The 22,093-nt window shown below is 44.5% G+C and overlaps 1 protein-coding gene across 2 annotated transcripts in view; it reads right to left on the reverse strand.

The window, feature by feature from the left end:
• MGAT5 (alpha-1,6-mannosylglycoprotein 6-beta-N-acetylglucosaminyltransferase) overlaps positions 1-22,093 on the reverse strand; it is a 315,360-nt gene that overhangs the window by 112,209 nt on the left and 181,058 nt on the right. For both annotated transcript variants that reach the window (XM_045560098.1, XM_045560099.1), the window contains exons 4-6: positions 17,626-17,702; positions 16,535-16,624; positions 1,686-1,757 (exon numbers count right to left, since the gene is read on the reverse strand). In XM_045560098.1, coding sequence (XP_045416054.1) covers positions 1,686-1,757; positions 16,535-16,624; positions 17,626-17,702 — 239 coding nt within the window. The remainder of the gene's footprint in view (positions 1-1,685; positions 1,758-16,534; positions 16,625-17,625; positions 17,703-22,093) is intronic.

Genomic DNA, 22,093 nt, shown 5'->3' on the forward strand with positions numbered 1-22,093 from the left:
TCCTGTATAATGGAGCTGGACACAACCACTGATTGGAATAACAGAGAAACATGATAATAACCAGTATTTATTTCACAGAACATCTCAAACCAGCCGAGTCATCTTTTAGCAGTCACCACGGCTCCTTCTAAACACTCATCTCCCTCTCTTGACTCGATTTCCCCAGATCCCCGTGGTTTACAGCAGGGGTCAGCAAACTGCAGCCCTCGGGCCAAGTCCCACTCGCCCACGGCTGTGCCTTTTCATTTACGTATCACCTGCGGCTGCTCTCTGGGCTACCGTGAAGAATTGAGTCATTTTAATAGAGCCCATACAGCCTAGAAAGGTGAAAATATTTACTATCTGGCCTCTTACTGAAAAAGTTTGCTGATGCCAGGTCTGAAGAATAAGGACTTCAGCTGTTAATGTGGCACCCAGAGCCTTTCACGGTCCCCTTCCTACCTTTCCAAACTCGTCTTCCACCCAGTCTTCCTAAGCCCACAGCCCCCTGAACCACGCATGCTCTACTCCCTCACATTGCCAAGCCCTCACTGTCCCAAGGTCACTTTGACCTTGTATAAACTCACTTATTTTAAATTCAGTTCCAAAGTAATCTTCTCTTTTTTTTTTTTTTTTTTTTGAGACAGAGTGTCACTTTGTTGCCCGGGCTAGAGTGAGTGCCGTGGCGTCAGCCTAGCTCACAGCAGCCTCAAACTCCTGGGCTTAAGCGATCCTACTGCCTCAGCCTCCCGAGTAGCTGGGACGACAGGCATGTGCCACCATGCCCGGCTAATTTTTTCTATATATATTTTTAGTTGTCCAGATAGTTTATTTCTATTTTTAGTAGAGACGGGGTCTCGCTCAGGCTGGTCTCGAACTCCTGACCTCGAGCGATCCACCCACCTCGGCCTCCCAGAGGGCTAGGATTACAGGCGTGAGCCACCGCGCCCGGCCCAAAGTAATCTTCTCTATGCCATCTACCCCGGCCCCTGCAGGCTGAGACTGCCTCTTCCTCATTAATTCCCATGGGCCTGTATGCCAGCGATTGTCACAGGCAGGGTCATTATGTACAAGCACTGCCCTCAGATCACCGAAGGCCTCCAGACCTGGCACGAGTTCTTACGCCTATCAGTAGCTCATCATTTAGAACGCTCAGAAAATTGCTCAACAGATAAATATATACTAACTGGTTGACTGATTTGGTCACCTAGACTTCCACAGGACGACTGGCAGAAATTCGTCAGTGTTTATTTACTTATTTTTATTTTTTTTTGAGACAGAGTCTCGCTCTGTTGCCCAGGCTAGAGTGCCGTGGCATCAGCCTAACTCACAGCAACCTCAAACTCCTGGGCTTAAGCAATCCTTCTGCCTCAGCCTCCCGAGTAGCTGGGACTACAGGCATGCGCCACCATGCCCGGCTAATATTTTTTATTTTCAGTTGTTTGGCTAATTTCTTTCTATTTTTAGTAGAGACGGGGTCTCAACTCTTGCTCAGGCTGGTCTCGAACTCCTTACCTTGAGTGATCCTCCCACCTCGGCCTCCCAGAGTGCTAGGATTATAGGCGTGAGCCACTGCGCCCGGCCAGAAATTCTTCAGTTTAATACTATTTCAGATTACAGCTGGCATTTCCAGAAGATTCCACATATATCACTTGGCATCTGATCTAAATGCACACGTGTAGGTAGAGTTTTCCAAAATCACTTACCAATGAGTTATGATCAGCTTCTTCGTAGGGATTTTTTGCTCTCCAAGGTAAATGAGGACACCAATTTTCAACCTGAAAAACATAAATCAGTGACACTAAGTATGCTGGTTCATCTATAAATACATTCCTATACGTACAAAGCACTGAGAACAGTTCTTGGCACACAAGAAGCACTATATTAACGGGGGCTATTATTAGCCAAATTCCCATGCTTTTAGCCAGCAATCCAGACACAAGGAGCGCTCTCAGATGAAACGATAACCAGCAAAGGTCAGAAGGAACACATGATTACACTTTACATCTGCCCTTCAAAGTACTTTACAGCGATTAATTCCTTAATCATTTAATCCTCGTACCTCTGTACCAGAGGGAGAGGCAGTCTGATGGCAGACAGGTAAAAGACTTGAACATGGCCACTGGCGAGTGAGAATGGAGAAGTGGCTCTGTGATTGTTTAGCCGATGCACGGGAATGATTCATTAACCGCTGTGGTGTATCTGGAAAGGAAATTGGATGGCATTTGAGCCACAGAGTTAGGAATGCTACTGATCGTTCTAAGGCTAATTTGATCAAAGCTTCCCTCATTTTCTGACGATTCATGTCACGCTACTTCAGGAAATAAGGCAGTAAAAACTATTGGAGAAAGAGATAAAAAGAAAAGGGAAAAAACCCTTGGTGAACTTATGAGAGCCATTCTGGAAGATGGATTGTTCTGTCAATGCACAAGGTTTAGAGAATTTAGGGGAGGGAGAAAGAGAAAGGGAAAAAGCACCAGATCTTATAGAAATTACTTCAACAGAGGTTACCCAAAGACTGTGAGACAAATTAACCACTTCTTCTAAAGAAAACATGAGAAATGCACTCTGTAATGCTGATGTCTGGTCTCTGTCAAAACTAGGTATAAAATTGGAAAAAAGATTATTACCCATTTACTAATATATAATGACATTATTAAAGATGGCTGACAAACAGGCACTGAAAATAATTTTTCTATGGCCAGGCAGAGCTATAAAATTTAACAGAGCAGGAGGGTGGGGGGCATCCCTGGAGGGGTCGCGAGATGGCGGGGCTGCTTATGGGACCACAGCCTCACGGAGCAGCAGAGTCACACAAGACGATCTGCCCTCGAGGTCTGGGTGAGTTTTCAAAGCACATCTGCTTCACTAATCTAGACCTTACTCATAATGCAAGGTGATTTTTACTATGACCAAAAATAATTGGCCTGATTTGCATAAAGCCATCTGCCACTGCACAGGATCCCAAAGCAATAAGCAGAGGACAGCAAAGCTGGGGGAAGGGCAGAATCCTTGGATAGAAAAAGCATAATATTCTCTCTTCTTGTGGTGTAAAATTAGACTTTACCATATTTGTGAATGACTTCTGAGACTCAAAAGGACTTCCCGTAAGGACAGTTGAAATGATTTTTACTCATTAAAAAAAGAAAATGCCAACTTGCCGTGGTGGCCCACGGCCTAATTACGAGGACCTTACAGCAACATGACCATGAAAGGCAATATCTGGAGTTCCACAAATGAGAAAAATGAGGGGAAACAGCAGGAAGAAAGCCTGCAAGTGGATGAAGCTTCTGCTGACCTCAGCAACAGCAAACCCATCTGGTATCTTGTATTTTTAGGCTGGATTGAATTATTTAGCTCCAATTAAATTTTTGTAAATGGGATCAACAAAACATCCTTATAAAGTATATTTATAACATGAAAGCTTCCAATGGATTGCAGGCTTCATTGTGAGACCTTTAACCCTGGCCCATCCCCCCAAAAAGGATGGGGATGGGCAGGGCAGGGCACAGAATCGCAATAAGCCTCACACCACATAAATAACCGAATCGACACAGTCACTTGTCAAGATAGAAAATTTCCCCGTGAATGGCATGATGGGGGAAAGATGACACACGACCAATGAAGAAAGTCAACTAAAAGGAGAGACATTAGTGAGACCACATAGCGACAAAGGAGAGTTCATTGCCTCCGCACTTCTCCGCCACAAGACGACTCTTCCAAGATTCATTCCAATGAAAAAATAGTCCTAGGTGATTTTCTAAAATATGACTTCCCTACAGAATCCTCAAGAATGTAATTCCTTTTTGAAACTTATCATTTATCTTAGATCTTCTTACCCTAAAGCACTGGCTACCATTCTGCAAGGTCTGAGGGCATCCCTGCAAGTACGGAAAATAGTCCAATTTAGCTTCTAGTGAGAAATTGTACCTTTAAGCATGCACGCAGAATGGTGGAAAAATCAATCACAAACATCTTAACAGAATGGGAGGCGGGTTTTTTAGGTTGTTTTTGTGTGTAGTGATAGGATAACTGGTTAACAAAATAATTAAATTATACATAAACCAATTACCCCATGGGGAGAGGGGGGAAAAACAAAACAAAGCATTTCTTTCTTTCTAAACCTCGGAGGATTACCAGGATTGGAAACAAGCCAGCACTGGCAATGACTCCAAGTACTGAAACAAACGGCCCTCAAATGAGCAACATTTTCCTAAATAAGAGCACAATTAATAACATTCAGGGGAAATCTTGCTCAAGGCTAATAACCTCCTAATCCCTAAATTTGTTTTCTGTTTGATCTGTCCAGGGTACTTTAACAAGCTTAACCCACCAGTTCAGCACCCTCCCAATAAAGCTAGAGCCCAGCGTGAGCCCACCACCTCCCTGACCTGGAAGTGGCTCTATTTTGAATCATCTTAAGTAGCTCTTCTGCTCCTGGCTCTTAGAACCCTAGTGTCCTGCACGCACCTGCCTGTGGCTACCTTCCTTTATCCGCTGCCTTGGCCACTCTTTTCCAACAGTGGCCCCTGGTGCTTTCACCCTGGGACAGGATTTTGTATTTGTCATTAATGCAGGGACCCACTGGACTGTCCCACTGTCTACCCCCACCCTCTGCCTAACTCAGGGCCTGCAAAAGCCTGTCCTTCAGCCCTCTGCCAGCGAAGGAATTGGACATTCTTTAGAGTAGCCTATAACTCTTCACAGTCAGTCTTAAAATTGAAAACCATCTGAGCTCATGGCAACATGCACGCAACAATCGATCGAAGAGCAGAACCATTACTCTAATAACCTTCAATTTGAAGGCACAACTCCTTCAACATGAGCTAATCTTTTTAGTGTACTAGCGTCGGGTCACGAAATGAAGAGGCAGCAAAAACAGACAAAGACCAGCCGGGCTAGAACTTCGGAACATCAATGCATACTCCAAGGGAAGGGCCCTATAAATCAATTTTCTTGAACAAGGAGATACAAAACAATTTGATTTTTGACATTCCTGCTCCTAGTGATTGAAATTTCTTTTAACTAAAAAGGTTTTGCACCTTAATCAAGAGCATTGTGAATTAAAGCATTGTCTGAGTCCCTAAAATTCTAAGTCACTCTTACTTTCAAGGTCCATAGGATGGACAATTATATTTGGAGAAAAGAAATTACTGGTAGATACATACACAGCTCAAGTTGGAGTTTAAAGGAGGAAAGAGAAAGTAATAAAATCCTTGCAAAAACTAGTACGAGATTCCATGAATATATGTATGTAGTTAGGTATAATATGGCAAAACTCTTTGTAGTAATGTTCTGTTCTTCAAAAGAATAATGATTAGTCTCTGTTACGGCTTCTTTCGTGATTAATGTCACTGACATACAGGATTTCATGCTCTATTTTTCAGACGTTAAGTGCAATCAAAACTAAATGGGAAAAATGCATAAATCTGAGGTTATCTCTAGATATTGGTGTTATGGGTGCTTTTCTTTTTTTTTTTTTTTGCTAGTCTGCATATTATTCTTTTGCAATGAACATTAATTAAGAGAGCGATTTTTAAAGGAGTTGCATTATATAAGTACACAATCACTTCTAGAAGGCTTACAATATGTAAAGCTCTCTTCTTAAAAAAAAAAAAAAGATTGCATTACATCACTTAATCCTCCAGGTATTAACATGAGTACTTTCAACATATTATCAAGGCTTAGTGGCAATTTGCTGACGTAACCCCTCTAGCGAGTGGCAGGGCTGGGTGACAACTGAGATCTGTCTCTGCCCTTAACCAGGACATGTTGGAGCCACCTTAAGGTCAAGCTTAGTGAGGGACAGGAGAGCTGTTCAGTGGGGAAAGGGGACTGAATCTGGGGTCAGCCAAAATGGATTCTATGCCCAACTCTGCAAATAACTAGGCGTGTAATCTTCAACCATTTGGCTTTCAAGTTTTCTCATCTATAAAATGAAGGTGTTAGGTTAGGTGACCCTTTTAATTCCATTATCCTATAAGATCTTAAAGGGAGAATTTTATGTCATCCTGTTAGGCTAGTTGGATTATACACCAAATGAATACAGTTGACTACATACCTATTCATCTGACACACCAATGATACATACACACGTATTTGTCATACTGATGACATATCAAGTCACTCATGACCGCGTGCCAAGCTTCGCCTAGTCCACTTTCTAATGTTTCAAAAAGGAAATGCAAACGGTAAAGGGATGTCTACTCAAGTAAGTGGTCCATCTACCTAGACTGGTCCTCTGCACCAAACACCTACACTGATTAACATTTTGGCCCAGCTATTTCTTTGAATGGTTGCACGGGGAGGGGTGGGAGGGAAGACAAAGGGTAAGAACAAAGGCAGCAACGTATTGGGAGCCCAGCAGGAGGATAAGCACTTTGCACACATTATCTCATCTTTCAAATCATCTTCTGGGAGAGGCTGATTATCGTGCCAGGTGAAGACACCCAGGCACAGACTGGCCACAGCTAAGGACTGAAATGCCATCTGTCCCCCCCACAGCCAGTGAGCAGAGTTGAAGCTTATACACCAAGCTTTTGGTTCCTACAGTCCCATAAGCATAGTCCACTCTTCAATATTTGAGTATTATTGCCTCAATCTTTCATGTGAAATCCTTTAGAATGATTTATCATGCTCCTACTGCGTGGCAGTACTGTAAGGTTAATAAAAAATAATAACAATCTCCTGCTTCCAACTCCTGCCCCTACCATTTATTCTGTGTAGCAAGGGTAATTGTTTTAAAGCCTCAATTGAATCACATTCTACACATACTTAAACCCTGCAATGGCTTCTTACTGCACTCGGAATAAAACCCAGAATTTGTACTAACATCCTATAGAATCTGACCTCAACCCTCATATACTGTATGCCTTGTTCACTCTGCCCCATGTAAACAAACTTCCTTTTAAGTCCAAAAACATGCCAATAAGTTAGCTGGGCATGGCTGCGTGCACTTTAGTCCCAGCTACTCAGGAGGCTGAGGAAGGAGGATCGCTTGAGGCCAGGAGTTTGAGGCCAGCCTGAGCAACACAGTGAGATCCTGTCTCTACAAAAAATACAAAAACTAGCTGTGCTTTGTGGCATGTGTCTATGGTCCCAGCTATTCGGGAGGCTGAGGCAGGAGGATCGCTTGAACCATGATGACACCACTGCACACCAGCCTGGGGGACAGAGTGAGACCCTGTCTCTTAAAAATATGGTAACATAAATATAGAACTATATCTGCTTTTGGTAAAAGAAGAAAACAAAATGCCAAGCTCATTCTTACCTCAGTAGGGTTTTGCCAGATTTAGAGAAAAAAGAAAAAGGACGCCCAGCTAAATTTTAACCTCAGATAAACAATTTTTTTGTTTTAGCATAAGTATGTCCAATGCCGTGTTTGTCATAGACTTATTGACAAAAATTGTTTACCTGAAATTCAAATTTCATGGCATGTCCTGTACATTCTCTATAACCCTATACCTTAGAGCACCCGCATCTCCTATTCTTTCTGCATGAAACACTCTTCCTTCCAGCGTATTCCACACCTCCCTCCCTTACTTCATCCACGCTGACCTTGCCCTACACTTCACTCTTCCTCAGACTAGTTACCCCTCGGGGCAATGACTTTATGTACTGATTTACTATGCATCGCTGGCTGCCCCATCTGAATACAAGCTACTGGAGTACAGAAACTTCATGTGTACCTTTCCTCACTCTATCTCCAGCCCTGAGAACAGCACCCGGCACATAGTAGGTGCTCAATCACCATCTGCTGAGTAGTGAATGAATAAACCAATGACATGATTTGAAAACTAAAGATACTCATTATAACGATACTCTTTTCGGCTTCCATGGTGTTGTCCCACTTTCATTTTATCAGAACCTTTCAATGATATACTGGGGGAAGGCAAGGCAGGCTTTGCCTTGGTCTCAGTGAGGAGAAACCAGGCGAGAAGTCCAGAGAAAGCTCCAAGCCACACAGGGAAGTGGTGGGATCCAGGGAGGCCACCAGGGCTCGTGCTTCCCGTGAGGCTGTGCTGCTGTCCCCACACGGCAGACGGGAGCCTCAGCCACACACAGTGTGAAGCTGGCAGGTGCCAGGGAGCAAGGGCTGCAGTGGCCCATGATATTATTAACAATAGTTCTGGCTCAGAGCATTAGGGAAGGGGCAGAACTTCAGGAGACGTTCAAGTTTTCAACATGCCACAAAACCAGTTACGACACAGTTTGAGAAACCCAACCAAAATTTCTATGAGGAGGAGAAAGGCCAATTTTTCCTCACCCATAAGAGGCAGGAATCAAATTCCTCTATTTCCAACCATACAGATAACAGGCAGAGACCAGCTCTCAGTGGGCAGACTTCCTGCTGCACACTGGCAAAGCCCGTCCTGGGCAGCCCACACCCACCACACTTCGACAGCCAAAGCCACCCAATTTTAGGAGAGAGTCACATTCGAGAGACCAGGGCTATAGCTCTTTCTTTTGGGTTTAATGTGCAATTTTGCCTGAAGCCTAGGCCCAAGCAAATAATCCTAAGTGACAATGAGAATAGAAGATGTGCCTTCGAATGTGATTGGCTCATTCCATTCTAAATAGTCCGATCTGATCCCTTCTACTTTCTTAATAGAAATGGGATCAGAGAGCTTTACCAGAGTCCCTCCCTTATCTGTGGCTTTGCTTTCTGCAGTTTCAGTTACCCTGCAGTCAACTGAAGAACAACAATATTCAATGGAAAATTCCAGATATAATTCTTAAGTTTTAAATTGCACACCGTTCTGAGTAGCGTGAAAGAAATCTCGCACCATCCTGCCCTGTCCTGCCCGGGAGGTGAATCATCCTTTCATTCAGGGGATCCAAGCTGTAGACACTCCCTGCCTGTTAGTCCCTCTGTAGCCTTCTAGGTTATCAGACTGGCAGCGCGGTGTCGCAGTGCTTGTGTTCAGGTAACCCTTACTTTACTAAATAACAGCCGCAAAGTGCAAGAGCAATGATACTAGCAATTCAGATACACCAAAGAGAAGCTGTAAAACCCTAAGGAAGGACAAACACTGTATGTATAGGGTTCAGTACTGCCCTTGGTTTCAGGCATCCACTGGGTGGTCTTAGAATATGTCCCCTGTGGATGAGGGGGCACTACTGTATATTAAACTTATTAATGAGTGCTCAAAATGACCTTGATTCATGTCTCAACTTGAATGTCTTTCAGATTTTAAAGTTGCAAATTTTATAAGGGCAGTCTTAGTCTTAGTCTACTCAGAACAACAAAAAAACCTATTGTCTATTTTTAAAAATGTTTCAAACAGAATCACTCATTCAATAAATACATGTGCCAGGAACCACTGTACGTGAAAACAAAACTGACAAAAACCTCTCTCTCTGGAGATAACTTTCCCTGCTGCTAATCTTTGAAGTTGATGGTCCCCCCAGGGCCTTTGCCCTTGCTGTTCCCACTATCTGCTAAAAAAACTGCTGGTCAGATCAGATGTCTACACTTCTTATTCCCTCACCTCCTTCAAACAGGCGTTCAAACATCACTCTCACCTTGTCAGTATGGTGTCCTAACATCACTCTGTCCAAAACTGATGCCGGCACTTCTCATGAGCACGTCTTGCCCTCTATTCTTTTCCTCCATGGTACTTACTACATTCTAAGAGATTATATTTTTTACTGTTTTGATATTGCTGGCTATCTCCTCTCACAAAACATAACCTTAACGAGGAATGTTTGATCACTGTTACACTCCCCAGCACCCAGAAAAACCAAGTAGCGATGAACACCCTGGCACCCGGACTGTGGTCCCTCGGCATTATCTTCCACTGAGAGGAGCTGAGGATCCACAGGGAGATGGCTGGGTCCACGCCTAGGGCAGGAATTGCACACGAGGTACCTGGAAGATCTTGTCATACCAGAGAGCAAGAGAACTATTAAAAACTACCAGGGTCACATCAAAAGGACTCAGAAGGCAGTATGATTGGGTTCTCCCTGGCCAATGCAGGGATAATAATTTGAGAATCACTAAGAAAATAATCGCAACAGATCAAACTTATCAAATATGTTTCAAGCAATGACTTCATAATGATAATAAAAACCAAAAAACAAACAGTGCTGGTCATCAGAAGATGCTAGGAAACCAACTTGGAAATAAATAAGGTTTCTTACACAGAACCTAAGCAGTGACAACTGCTAACACCACAAAAAGGGAGACGACCAGGTACTGTGTACCTCCGGACAGAAGTATATGATGCTGTCATCCAGGAAGTATCTTGGGGAAAAAAATATTAAGCCTTACTCTGATCAAGCCTCAGATCCACCTATCAATTTACAGGAAATATACGGGCAAGAGAACTAGGTTATACAACACAGGATGTAATAATCAAAATTCAGAATGAGACACTCTCTCTCAGGCAAAAAAAAGTAGTTTCTTCAACAAAAAATTGCAAGGGGGAAAAATAAGAGATGAAAGGGAACCTAAAATTAAGAGAGATTTAAGATGCACCAAAAATTGCAATTTATGGCCCTTACTTGAAACCCAGTGCAAATAAACTTTAATTTATATGACAACCTGGAAAACATGAATACTGAATCTGATTTGATGATATTAAGGAAATACATTAATTTCCAGGTGTGAAACGGTACTAGCAGTTACAATGGAATAGTTATGTTTTTAAAGAGTCTCCTTTAAAGATGCATATTGAAACATTTATAGATGATATGATGTTTTTGTTTCAAAATAATGAAGCCAGGGGTTGGGGCATAAATGAAATGAGATTGACTATGAATTGATAATTGTGGAATCTGGCTCATGGACAAGTGGGAGTTCATTATACTCTTTTATTGTGTACGTTTGAGATTTTCCATATTAAAAAGTTTAAAATGCAAAAATTTTTAAAAATATTTTTGGGCATGCAATATAGGTTATAGGTTACAAGGCACAATATTTACTTAAAAGTGTGTAAAAAATTGAAGATGACTGCATTGAAGTGAAGCCCCATCTTGCCACATGTATTCCAAGGAACAAAGAGGTATTAGTTTGGGGTACAGCAAATCTTGTCCTTTCTCCTGATTTTTGTAGGGCAGAGGCTGGAACAAGATGTCTAAATATAAACGGTCAAGTATCTGAAATTCGCAACCAGGAAGCATCACTAAGAACTTCAGAGAGGGGAGAAGTTGAGGGCAGAGAATTGAGAGATCAGTTACGCTGACTGACAAATACTGTTCTGTAAGCTCAGGATTCTTTTTCTAAGGATGTCTTAGAACTCAAGTAATAAGAACAACGAATACAAATAGATGAAAAAGATACCAATGAAGGGTGAACACAGAAAGTGAAAAGAACATGATCATAAATCTCTGCCACCTCCTTTACTGCCAAGAAATATTATCTTGTGAAGAGGGAATTTGCTATTTCAAAGGCCTGAACATTTAAAGGTGTGTGTTGGTATTCTCAGGCAACAGTCTAGTGATATTTTTAAAGTACTCCCTGACCCATCCCAAAATGTTATGTTTTTTTCATTCAGGTTTTCTGCTGCAACCTAAACAGTCAATTCTTTATTGCTGCCCACTTTGACAAAGTAGTCTGTGCAACACCATTTCCAAGTTATCTTTAGCAGCCAACAAAGCTCATAAATCCAAATCATTGTACTGGTTATTAGGATTTCATTTCATGCTCGCATTCACAAACATTTAAGCTTTCAACCTTTCCTGTTGGGCATTAATCTTGGCATTAATCAAGGGATTAAGTACGCTGAATTTAAACTCAAGGTTAATAGCATGCTTAGCCAATATTAGTTTTACATATTGCCAAGGGAGAACAGGAAGAGGCAAAGACCTTTACGCCTGTTGTTCATGAAATATAAGAAACAGATTGATGACTAGGGCATGAAACTGCTTCTTTTGTTCCTTTAAGAGGGTGTCATACACACACACACACACACACACACACATCCAGTGCAAATTGACATTTGAAGCAATGGCTTGTACACGTTCTAAGGTCTAGCAATCAATCACGCGGCAATTTGATTATTTCAGAGCCACTCTACTTGCAATGGCAACAGAAGTGCTTTAAAAAACGGCACAAACAAATGAAGAAGTCTGGAAAGGTATGATCCTTGCTAGCTTCTGCAGCAACCATATAAAAAGAAGAAATGTGTGGGTGTCAAATATATCAGCATCATCTATCAATATAATACCAATAGAGGTGAAGAAACGCATTCTAAATTTTGTAAAAGCTGATAGCAATAAAAGGCTCTGCAGACAGCTAAGTTAATATACCTGAAACGATGACATTCAGAGTAATTACTTTATAGGACCTTGTCTCTATAATGGGAGTAGTGACATGGCTCACAAAAACAGATATAGAAAATGAACTGCCCGATGTTCTGGAAATACAAGGCTGCCTAATGAATCATTCGCTGACTCCTACCACTGGCAATGGCTGACACCTGGTTTTCATGACTTATGTCCTCAGGAGGGTTAGTGGTGTTTCTCTTTTGTTGGGTAGAGTAACAAAATTATGGAGTATTAGAAGACTAGGGATGAAGATTAATTGAAACTAGCTAAATCAGAGCCACATTTCAAACACAAGAGGATTTAAGCATAAGACTGAACGCAAAGTCAATGACTGCAAGTCAGTGTCTGGAGTTCAGTTTTCCTTCAACATGAAGGGGACGACAGCAATGAGAAATGCAGGACTTTGGAGCCAAGTGACTGACCCTCTGAGCTCCCTAGAACCCAACTCCCCTTTACTCATCAGGGTTGGGGAGAGGTTTACATCAATTCAACTGGTGACTGACTATCTGAGAAGCATTTTATAATACTTCATGTCCTTTAGGTATCTGTCCAAGTTCTGATGTTACACATAGATCAAAACAAGAATTGGCTCTTCCAATAAGGGTAAGAATAAAACAAAAGTCACTGGTACATGTGCTGATCAAGTTAACAAGTCCAATGCAGACATCCCTCTCAGTCATTTTCCCCAACACAAGAGAAACCTGGCCTCTGATACAGGAAATAAACAGGTTTCAGAGTTTAATGAGGTAACAGTAAGTTTCAAGACAGCAAGAGAGAGAAAGCCACTCAACTGGACTAACACACAGTTCCTGCAAGCCACAGACATTGTCCAGGATTGTAGAGATACTAGAAACGAATTAATTGGTTTTGGAAAATATGGCTACGAACTTCACATTAACAGCGGTAGGGGCGCACCAGCTCCATAGACGCCGGCTCCCAATTCCAATGCAAATGCAAGCATCACATCCAGAAAAAAAGAAGGGGAAGTGTTCTCACCACAAATAAATACGTATGGGAAGTAATGCACATGTTAATTAGCATGACTTAGTCATTTCACAAAGTAGATCTATATTAAAGTATCAGGTTGTACACCACAAATATACACAATTTTTGTCACTAAAAAGAGATTCAAGGGAAACAGAATTTCTATGATCCCAGATGTCAAAGAATATAAAATTAAATTAGACTGGTGAATGAGAACCAGAAATTGATTCTCATTCTAAAACGGAACCAAGGTCCCACACATAATGTTCAAGGCTAAGTGACACACCACAGCTACCCTCAATAATGACAACATTAAAGTACCATAATGTATCAGTCATGTTTATTGAGTGTCTTCTATCTGTCAGGTTCTGTTCTAAATATGTTCCCATATAAACTCAAGAATTCTTACAACATCCTCACAGTAGGGGCCTTTAACAATATCAAAATTGTTATTTTATAAAGGAAGAACCCAAGGCACAAAAGTAACTTTTTTCTAAAAAAATCATACTGCTTGGAAAACAGCGGAGACAGAAGCTGAAGTACAAGGCTCTAAGGCAGTGTTCCTACCGAAGTGACCCTATTGGTCACATTATCCTCAAACTCTCGGTACTTATTAACAACGACGCTATGACGACATGGAAATTTTTCTAAAAACCCGGAGGGTCAGGGGTTACTTTCAGACTGAAAATTTGAAAAAGATTCCTGCATCCTTCCTTCCTTCTCATCCATTTGCCTCTTTTAAGATGATGAATGCAGAGCATGGCTCATTAACTGCTGACAATGAATACAATAGATGTTCAATAATTGGTCACTGAATTGAATTTAGCTAAACAACAAAAACCCACCTGATCAGCTGCATAGGAAGAGAGTGGAATGGGCTAATGAAGCACCACTGCATACACCTCAGGAAGAGGAAAAGATAGTTTACAAGTTCTGAAATGAAGCACTCGGCCTCTGATAATCGGTTAGGTGATCCATCATGTCTTTACACAGCCGGGCCTGTCCCCCACTTCTCTCACCTGCCCGTTCCCAGACTCTCATTTTTCTTTGAGCCTCGTCATGCCCATCCTTCATCAGGAGTGGAGGTGGCATGGTGGTCAAAGGAAGGGAAGAGGTCAGAAATAATTTCGTCCCTTCCGTCTGGGCCACTCTCCCAGGAGGTGGAGGGGTTGGGACACAATGTAAAACCCTCTCTTTCCGATGCACACCCCAACACACAAACTCTTAGAAAGGCGTGAAATTAGCCCAGCTTGTCAATCACGCAGCACAGTTGGACTCTGGCTAAATTCCAACAAGTGGAAAGGGGAAGAAAACTTCTGAAAATTAAACAGAATGAAGAACCTTTTCCTCTGGGCAGGAAAGGTACGTTTAATTGACTTCTCACTACAATGAGGGTTCACCCACGGCCCCAGGCCTTCCTGCTCTGGAGAAGGAAATAAGGCGGCAGGCACGACCACGCAAGCCAGAGTCCAGAAACACGCTGCTCGGATAAATGCTCCCAAGTCAATTCGCCAGCAGCTTGCTAATGAGGAGCAACCCCACACCCAACTCTCAGTGCTCTCCACTTCCAAGAGGAATTTCACCATTAGCTCTGGGGTTTTCAGGACAGCCACGGGGTGACCATGGAACACCCTCATCCAAAAGAAAACAGCCTGACTTGACTGTAGTAGGGAAGGAGAGGTGGTGGGCTAGGAGAGGGGCAAACCCCACAGAATCCAAGGGCACACGCCCTATCGCAATACTGGTTTGGCCCTCATGCCCCAAAGAAGCTGTCCCTGTCACCTTATGGCACAGAAAAGGGGCATCTGAATCCCACAAGGAAAACTATGGCAAAAACATTTAATTTAGCCTCATAAACAGAAAGCATTCCCCTTCCTGCACGGCATCACCAGGGAGCTGTTACTATCAGTCAAATGACAACAGCAACACCGAACAAAAATGGGACAGAATAAAAAAATTAGGCAGCAGAGGGTCTGCCAAGGCCCATCCTCTGAATTAGCATGTTTCACGAGTTCTAGGGCTGCCCTGTCCAGAGGGGAGAGGAGGAGCCAGCAAGCTGTGATTCCCTAGCAGGTTCTTGCCCTGTAGCCCATGGCAAAGTCTTAACCCTTCCCTACTCCTTGATTTTCCTGAAAGTGAAATTGAGATCACAGAAGCCTGGGACAAATTCCACGTGGTCTATAAAATGCTCGGCTGCTATTTAAACTGGAAGGTACAAATGAAAATGAAGCTCAGATAAAAAGAAAAAAAGGAAGGTAAAAGTAACTAACTCAGCCTATCAGTAAATAGCTAACTCAGCCAACAAGCCCATGAGAAAATATCCATATCATTAAAGAAATACAAACCTAAACCACAATGAGATACCACCGTCACTCCCATTAGGACGGCCACTATTAAAAAACCAGAAAACAACAAGTGTGGGTGAGAATGTGGAGATACCGGAACACATGCGTACTGTCAGTAGGAATGCAAAATGGTGCAGCCACGGTGAAACACAGTGTGGCAGTTCCTCAAAAAGTTAAAAATACAACTACCATACAATCCAGCAATTCCACTTCTGGGTAAACTCTCAAAAGAACTGAAGACAGGGTCTTGAAGAGACATTTGGACACCATGTTCATAGCAGTTGCTCACAATAGCCAAAAGATGGAAGCAACCCTTGTGTCCACTGATGGATGAATGGATAAGCCAGATGTGGAATATACACGCAATGGAATGGTATTCAGCCTTCAAAAGGAAGGAAATTCTGATACATGCTACAATGTGGAAGACCCTTAAAGACATTACGCTAAGTGAAATTAGGCAATTGCAAAAGGACAAATATTATATGATTCCACTTATATGAGTTACCTGGAGTAGCAAACCCACAGTGGCAGAAAGCAGAACAGTGGTTGCCTGGGGCTAGGAGTCGGGGGAACGGGGAGTTATAGTGTTTAATGGGTACAGAGTTTTAGTTTTGCAAGATGAAAAGTTCTGGAGATGGATGGTGGTGACGGCTGCATAACAATGTGAATGTACTTAATGCCACTGACTATACATTTGAAAATGGTTAAAACGGCAAATCTCACGTTATGTGTATTTTACTGCAATGAAATAAATTGAGGGGAAAAGTAAATAGCTAACTCAGCCTGTTTTTCCCTTAAGGGGGAAAAATATCCTTCTCAGGGAGGTGGGTAAAGTAATGAAGGACCTATGTCCTTCATATAAAAACAATGCACAGCTTTAAGCATTTCAAATTCCAGGCTCAGCTACAACACAGTCCTGTCACATCTGCCCCTAGGAGCCAAAAGCAGCTACTCACCTCACTGAGGTAAATAAAAAAAGAGCAGGTGGACCCATCCACTCCGTAGTCTGCGTAGCAGGGATCTGAACGCCACATGTCTTTCATCCACTGAAACGAGAGTCAGATCAGAACATCTCTGAGCAGCCATTCTCCGGGCCCCCCGCACCTCTGCTCACAGGGAAGGGCACGCAGGGTGGAAATGGGGTGAACGGCTCAAGCCGTGGGCTAAAGAACTGAGCGAAGGAACCACTGAGCTGAGGTCGAGACGACCAGGTGCTTGGCTCAGCTTCTGGATGACACAGAAGAGGACAGGGGCTCCTGCGGGCCTTGGCAGAGGTGCTCAGGAAGGCAATAAAGCCCAGGAGAGCAGATGGCGAGGAGAGCTCAATCAAGAGCAAATGCCTAAGGACTCCTGCGTGCACACGTCCCCTCCAGGAACTACAGTTCCAACAGCCGACAGCACGGTGCCTGGACACACAGCACGGGAACCAGGGCAGGAGTGAGCGTTTACAGATGGCCAAACAGAGACCACATGCTTCTGGGGTTGGTCGTGCCATCCTGGGTGCACACCTGAACCAACCCTTTTCTCTGAAAACTACCAAGCATGGAGTGGTCTTGCCAAGGGCAAGCCATACAAATGGGATTTTTTAAAAAAATGTTGAGAGTGAAAGAACAGTCGAGCATCTTCGGATACTCAACCACAAACATAAATGTGACATTTAAACCACAATCTGGAGACCTCAGAACAGGGGACTGGGGAAAGGGGGAGTTGGACACTAAATGACAGCCCCTTGTCACTGGGCCCACTAGAGGCTGGGAAAGGCAGAGGGGAAGGTGGTTTCAAAGACACAGCAGGTGCCTGAAAGGGCCCAGGCCCTTTTAGGCTGAGAGTGAGGGTCATTGTTGCCCAACCCCATGGAACTGGCAGGAGCAGGGCCGGGTTGCCATGGCCACAGCCCAACACTGGCAGGATGGAGGCACCCCTTAAATGACTCGCCTCGAGGGCAAGTCCTTGGTATCACTGGGGCGGCAAACGGAGGGAAGGGAACCAGGAGGTCCTAGTGCAGATCGACGAAAATGAACTCGAGCCCGCGCTGCTCCTGCCTTACCTTGATTTTCCCCTCGCAGTGGGGGTAGCCATCCATAGGAGGCAATACACATTTTTCTTGAGCTCCGTTAATGATATCTGCAAAAGATGGAGAACAACAAAGGATACCATGAAGTCCATAAAGCACAAGCCTAACATCCTTGTGAGCAGACAGGGAGAGAAACCAAAAAAAGAGAAGTCTATACTGGCAGCCATGTTCTGACTCATGGAACTCCTCCCGCTGCAAGTATATCTGCTTGGTCCGCACTGACCCAAGAACTGCCCGCCAACAGGCTGGCCAGAGACCTGTGACACATGTGGCCTGGCTCAAAAGGGTGAGCTAGGCCAACCAGACAACCAGCTTAGAAATTTGCTGGGAAGCTGAGAAACCAAACAAGTGGGAGCAGGAAGAGAAGCCGTGAGATCAGGAGAGTGCGCCAGGGCTGGCGGGCCACTCTGGGCTGTGCAGGTAAGCTGAGGCCACACGCAGACGTTGTGATGTGTGTAAGCTGAAGGCAGCAGGGACAAACAGACCAACAGAGCTGTGGACAGAGGTGGACACGGACACATCTGTGCCATCCCGAGGAGCTCCAGCTCCATGACCTACAGCTCCTCACAGACCTGGCTTTTAGATTTCCACCAAGATCTCTCCTTACTCCTTAAATAGCTCCTCCCAACAAACTCCCTTTATATTAGCTAGCTAGAGGAGGTTCCTATTCCTCGTAACTTCAGAGTCGAAACTAAAACAGAGGCCTTCAAAAGCTTATGGTGTGATGGACGACAACAGACTAACAACTGAACAGAGCAACAGACAACAACGTCAGGGCCAGACCGGGAAGGTCACTCGGCCCAGCCTCTGAGGGTGGGAGGCAGCTCCTGGACGCAGCAGCATCTTATCTGAGATGTGAAGACGGAGGAGGAGCTGGACAAAGGGACCATCTGAAGGTGTTTCAAGGGCAGAGCTGCTCTTGAACACAGGGACAGACTCTGGCTGGAATAAAGAAGCGTGAGGTGCTGAGAGGTCAGAGACACAGGCAAGTTCTCAACAGCAAAGGCCTCAGCCGGGGGAGGACTTTGATTCTTTATCCTAAAGACACGGCGGAACAATGGCAAGTTTGAGAGAGGGGGTGGCTGTGATCAGATTTGTGTGTAGGACCGATCATTGCAGTTGGAAAACAGGGTAACCCTGAACCTACATGCTTCTCTTTTCCAGAAATGTTTGGAAAATTTCATCATTATTTCCTGCTGACAGTTTTCTATACCAAGTACTAATCAGACATTAGATCCCAAACTGTAATATTATTTGACAGGGGGATTTAAACAGAAGTTGGTGCCGAGGAGGACTTTACTTGCCCCTTGGAAACCAGTTCCTTTGACAGTCGGTAATGGAAATTCTTGACCTCGTAATTCAGTGTTTTCAATGAGCCTCCTACTTGCTAAGAATAACTAGAGCATAAAAATCAATATATTCCTTCTCGTGGCTGGAAGCAGTGTCATTTCGTAGTTAGAACGGGGGTTACTCAGCCTGTCAGAGCCTGTTTCATTGATCTGTAAAATGGGAATGGCCGCGCCTCTGTTTCACGCAGCTCTTTAAATAAGTTAATGTTCATAAAGAGCCTAGTCTCACACTCCCCATGGCAGATGCCGCGGACCACAGCGGGTGCTTGTACGTTGGCATTTGCTGTGTCATTCCTCTAACCTTCACTTGCTACATCTGGGAAAGCAACACTTCAAATGCACAGTGGCTGGAAACACATTTTGTGTTTTTAAAATAGATGCGGGCTCAGGGTGGTGGCTACAGCTCCCCTCCTCCCACATGCCGGGTCCAGAAGCCCAGCAAATGTACTGTCTCACCAGGGAAGAGAGAGGGCGTTTCAATGGCTACTCCTCCTATCGCTGGTTTCAATTCTGACCTTGCCGGGCAACACTTGCCAAGCAAAAAAGCAGCAGAGGTTCCATGAACTTAAGCACAGCCTACGACAGGCTACGGTTGGGGTAATCACACGTTTTAGGGGACACTTGGGAGGGGAGGTGCCCCTTTTACACCACAGATACTATTCTATTTCTAGAGTATTTGGAGCCAGAAGCTACAGACACTTGAGGCTACTGAGTAGGTGGTGTGGGGTGAAGACTTGGACTTGGGGGGTGGAGGCTGCATGCGAAGCCCCTCTGCCCAGGCCACGGGTCTTCTTCATTCAGTTGCAAGGATAAAAACGTATCAAGGATCGGCCAACTTTTTTTGTAAAAGACCAGACAGTAAGTATTTTAGGCTCTGTGGACCACACAGTCTCTGCTGCAGCTACTCAACTCTGCTGTTGTGAGAAAACAGCCACAGAGAACAAGCGGACAACTGGGCGGGGCTGTGCTCCAAAAGAAACGGGGACAGACACTGTGTCTGATACGCTAGGAGATTCCCCCAACGAGGCCCCCCACTTCTGCAAAACCCTGCTGAACTGACTTCTTCCCAGGCCCCCTGCAGGCCTTCCTCTGCCCAGCTGAAGCCCCTTCCCTTCCTGTGAGGCTTTCCCTGGAGCGGCAGTCCTTCCTTCTTCCTCCCCACGCCCAGCCAGGGCTTGGCATTGCTCTGGCCTCCAGCTCGCCTCTGTCCTACCGCAGCAAGCACTCCCATTATCTTCCCTCACGTCTGTCTCTCTCTCCTCCTAGGGTGTGAGGAACCTGTGGGAGGGTTGTCTTCTTGCTGGACCAACTGGGCTCCCAGTAAGTGCTTCTTGACTGAATAAAACAAGGCACATTCCTGTGTGCCCCGTGGGCCTGACTCCCCGGCTCAGGGCAAACTAGACGAGCTGGGCCAGGGTTTTGACTCTTCCTTGGACTGGCAGTTTGTCAGCGAATCCAACGAGGTCTTTTCTGCAATTCCACCATCTTACAGATGAATGTTCTCTCCATTATTCAGTTTCACAGGGATGGGCCTGAGTAGACAATGGGCTTCCGAAAGCTTTGGTTTAAGGGCGCTCAAGGCTCTGGGGAGGGAGGAATCTGCGATTGGGAGGAACACGAAGTCCCCACCTTCCAAGCATGGGGCAGGGCAGTCCCCTGAATCTGGCCAGGAATAGCCTGAGCAAGACCTGTCACCGCACAGCTCAGGAGGATTTTCAGCTCCTTCTCAGGGGACAGCTCCTCATTCTCTTTTCATCACAACACAAAAACTCAAGTGTTTTCATTATTGCGTGTCCATGGAGGACTTTTCTACCCGTAGAAAAGCCTGCAATCTAAGTTTGGTAAGAAACAAAAATTCAGGCCAAAAAAGGCTAATGTTACCGCTTTTCAGGGGAGACTGAGATCATACACAAGGTCCCTTCAAAAGAGGGAGAAAGAGTACACTGAGGTATGTTAGTAGATGTTCTCTCTGCTGTTTATCCCAAGCGCTCCTCCATGTTCATTTTGTTATATGGTGAAAGGGCAAGGGAAAAATAAAGATTTAATGTAAGCAACGAAGCTCGGTTCTTATCACTATTTAGGATTCAGTTTCATCCCTTTTTCTTACACCAGCCCAAGCTGCAATGTCTTCCCACACCTCTGTGTGCTTCTATGGCTTTGGCAACCCGGTGTCCACCTAAAAGGCAGATTACATAGGTGTGAAAATTCTGTGATTTCATCAGTCACTTGTAGTAGGTGCTCTAAAACACTGGGTTTAGTCTAAGAGAACACACGCTTTTCCTGCCATCAAAAATGCTTGAGATTCAAGAACACGTACATGCCAAAGTGGCACAAGACGTCACACACACACACACACACACACACACACACACACACACACACACACACACACACACACACACACCCAGGGTGCTTCTGTCAAGTGTGGAGCCAGATTTGCCCCGACAGTCCCAACAGTCTCCCAATATAGTGAGAGAGACACATATATAAAGAGACAGCGACATTTCAGATGTGTCCTGAGAAGCCACAGGGACAGAGAGATACAGAACCAGGCAGATTTTTTCTTTACTCTTGTTTTCCGCAGCCTCTGAGGAAGGAAGGAAAGAGGGAGCGGCAGGGCAGGAGGAAATGGTAGGATGGTCTCAAAGGGACAGTGGGAACAGCAACAGGGTGACACAGGACAGGAAAAGCAGTGGATAGAAGGTAACAACTTGGCTTGCTATGTCACTTGCCTTTCTTATAGGGCTGTCACATACATCATCGCATTTCCGAGAAAGGAGGATGGTTACCTCATCTGATAGTCTGGAAAGGAGAACCTTCAAAATCCTCAGCACCGACCTCCCAACGCGGCCCACTGTCACTGGGCGCCTGCCGCGGCTGACACACGCAGGAGGGGGGCCACACACAACAGTGAATGGGGCACCCGAGGCCGCCTGCACCCCACGGCGCTCCTGGAAGGCATGACAACCACCTCGTGCTGTGGCCCAGACTGAACATGTGCCCGACACACTAGGGACACCGCAGTGTTTTTTCAAACAATGGAATAAACAAACGTAACAAAGGAATGCAGAGTCCAAGTTCCAGAGACTGGA

This window comes from Lemur catta, chromosome 8 (genome assembly GCF_020740605.2).
Source record: "Lemur catta isolate mLemCat1 chromosome 8, mLemCat1.pri, whole genome shotgun sequence".
Lineage (NCBI taxonomy): Eukaryota > Metazoa > Chordata > Mammalia > Primates > Lemuridae > Lemur > Lemur catta.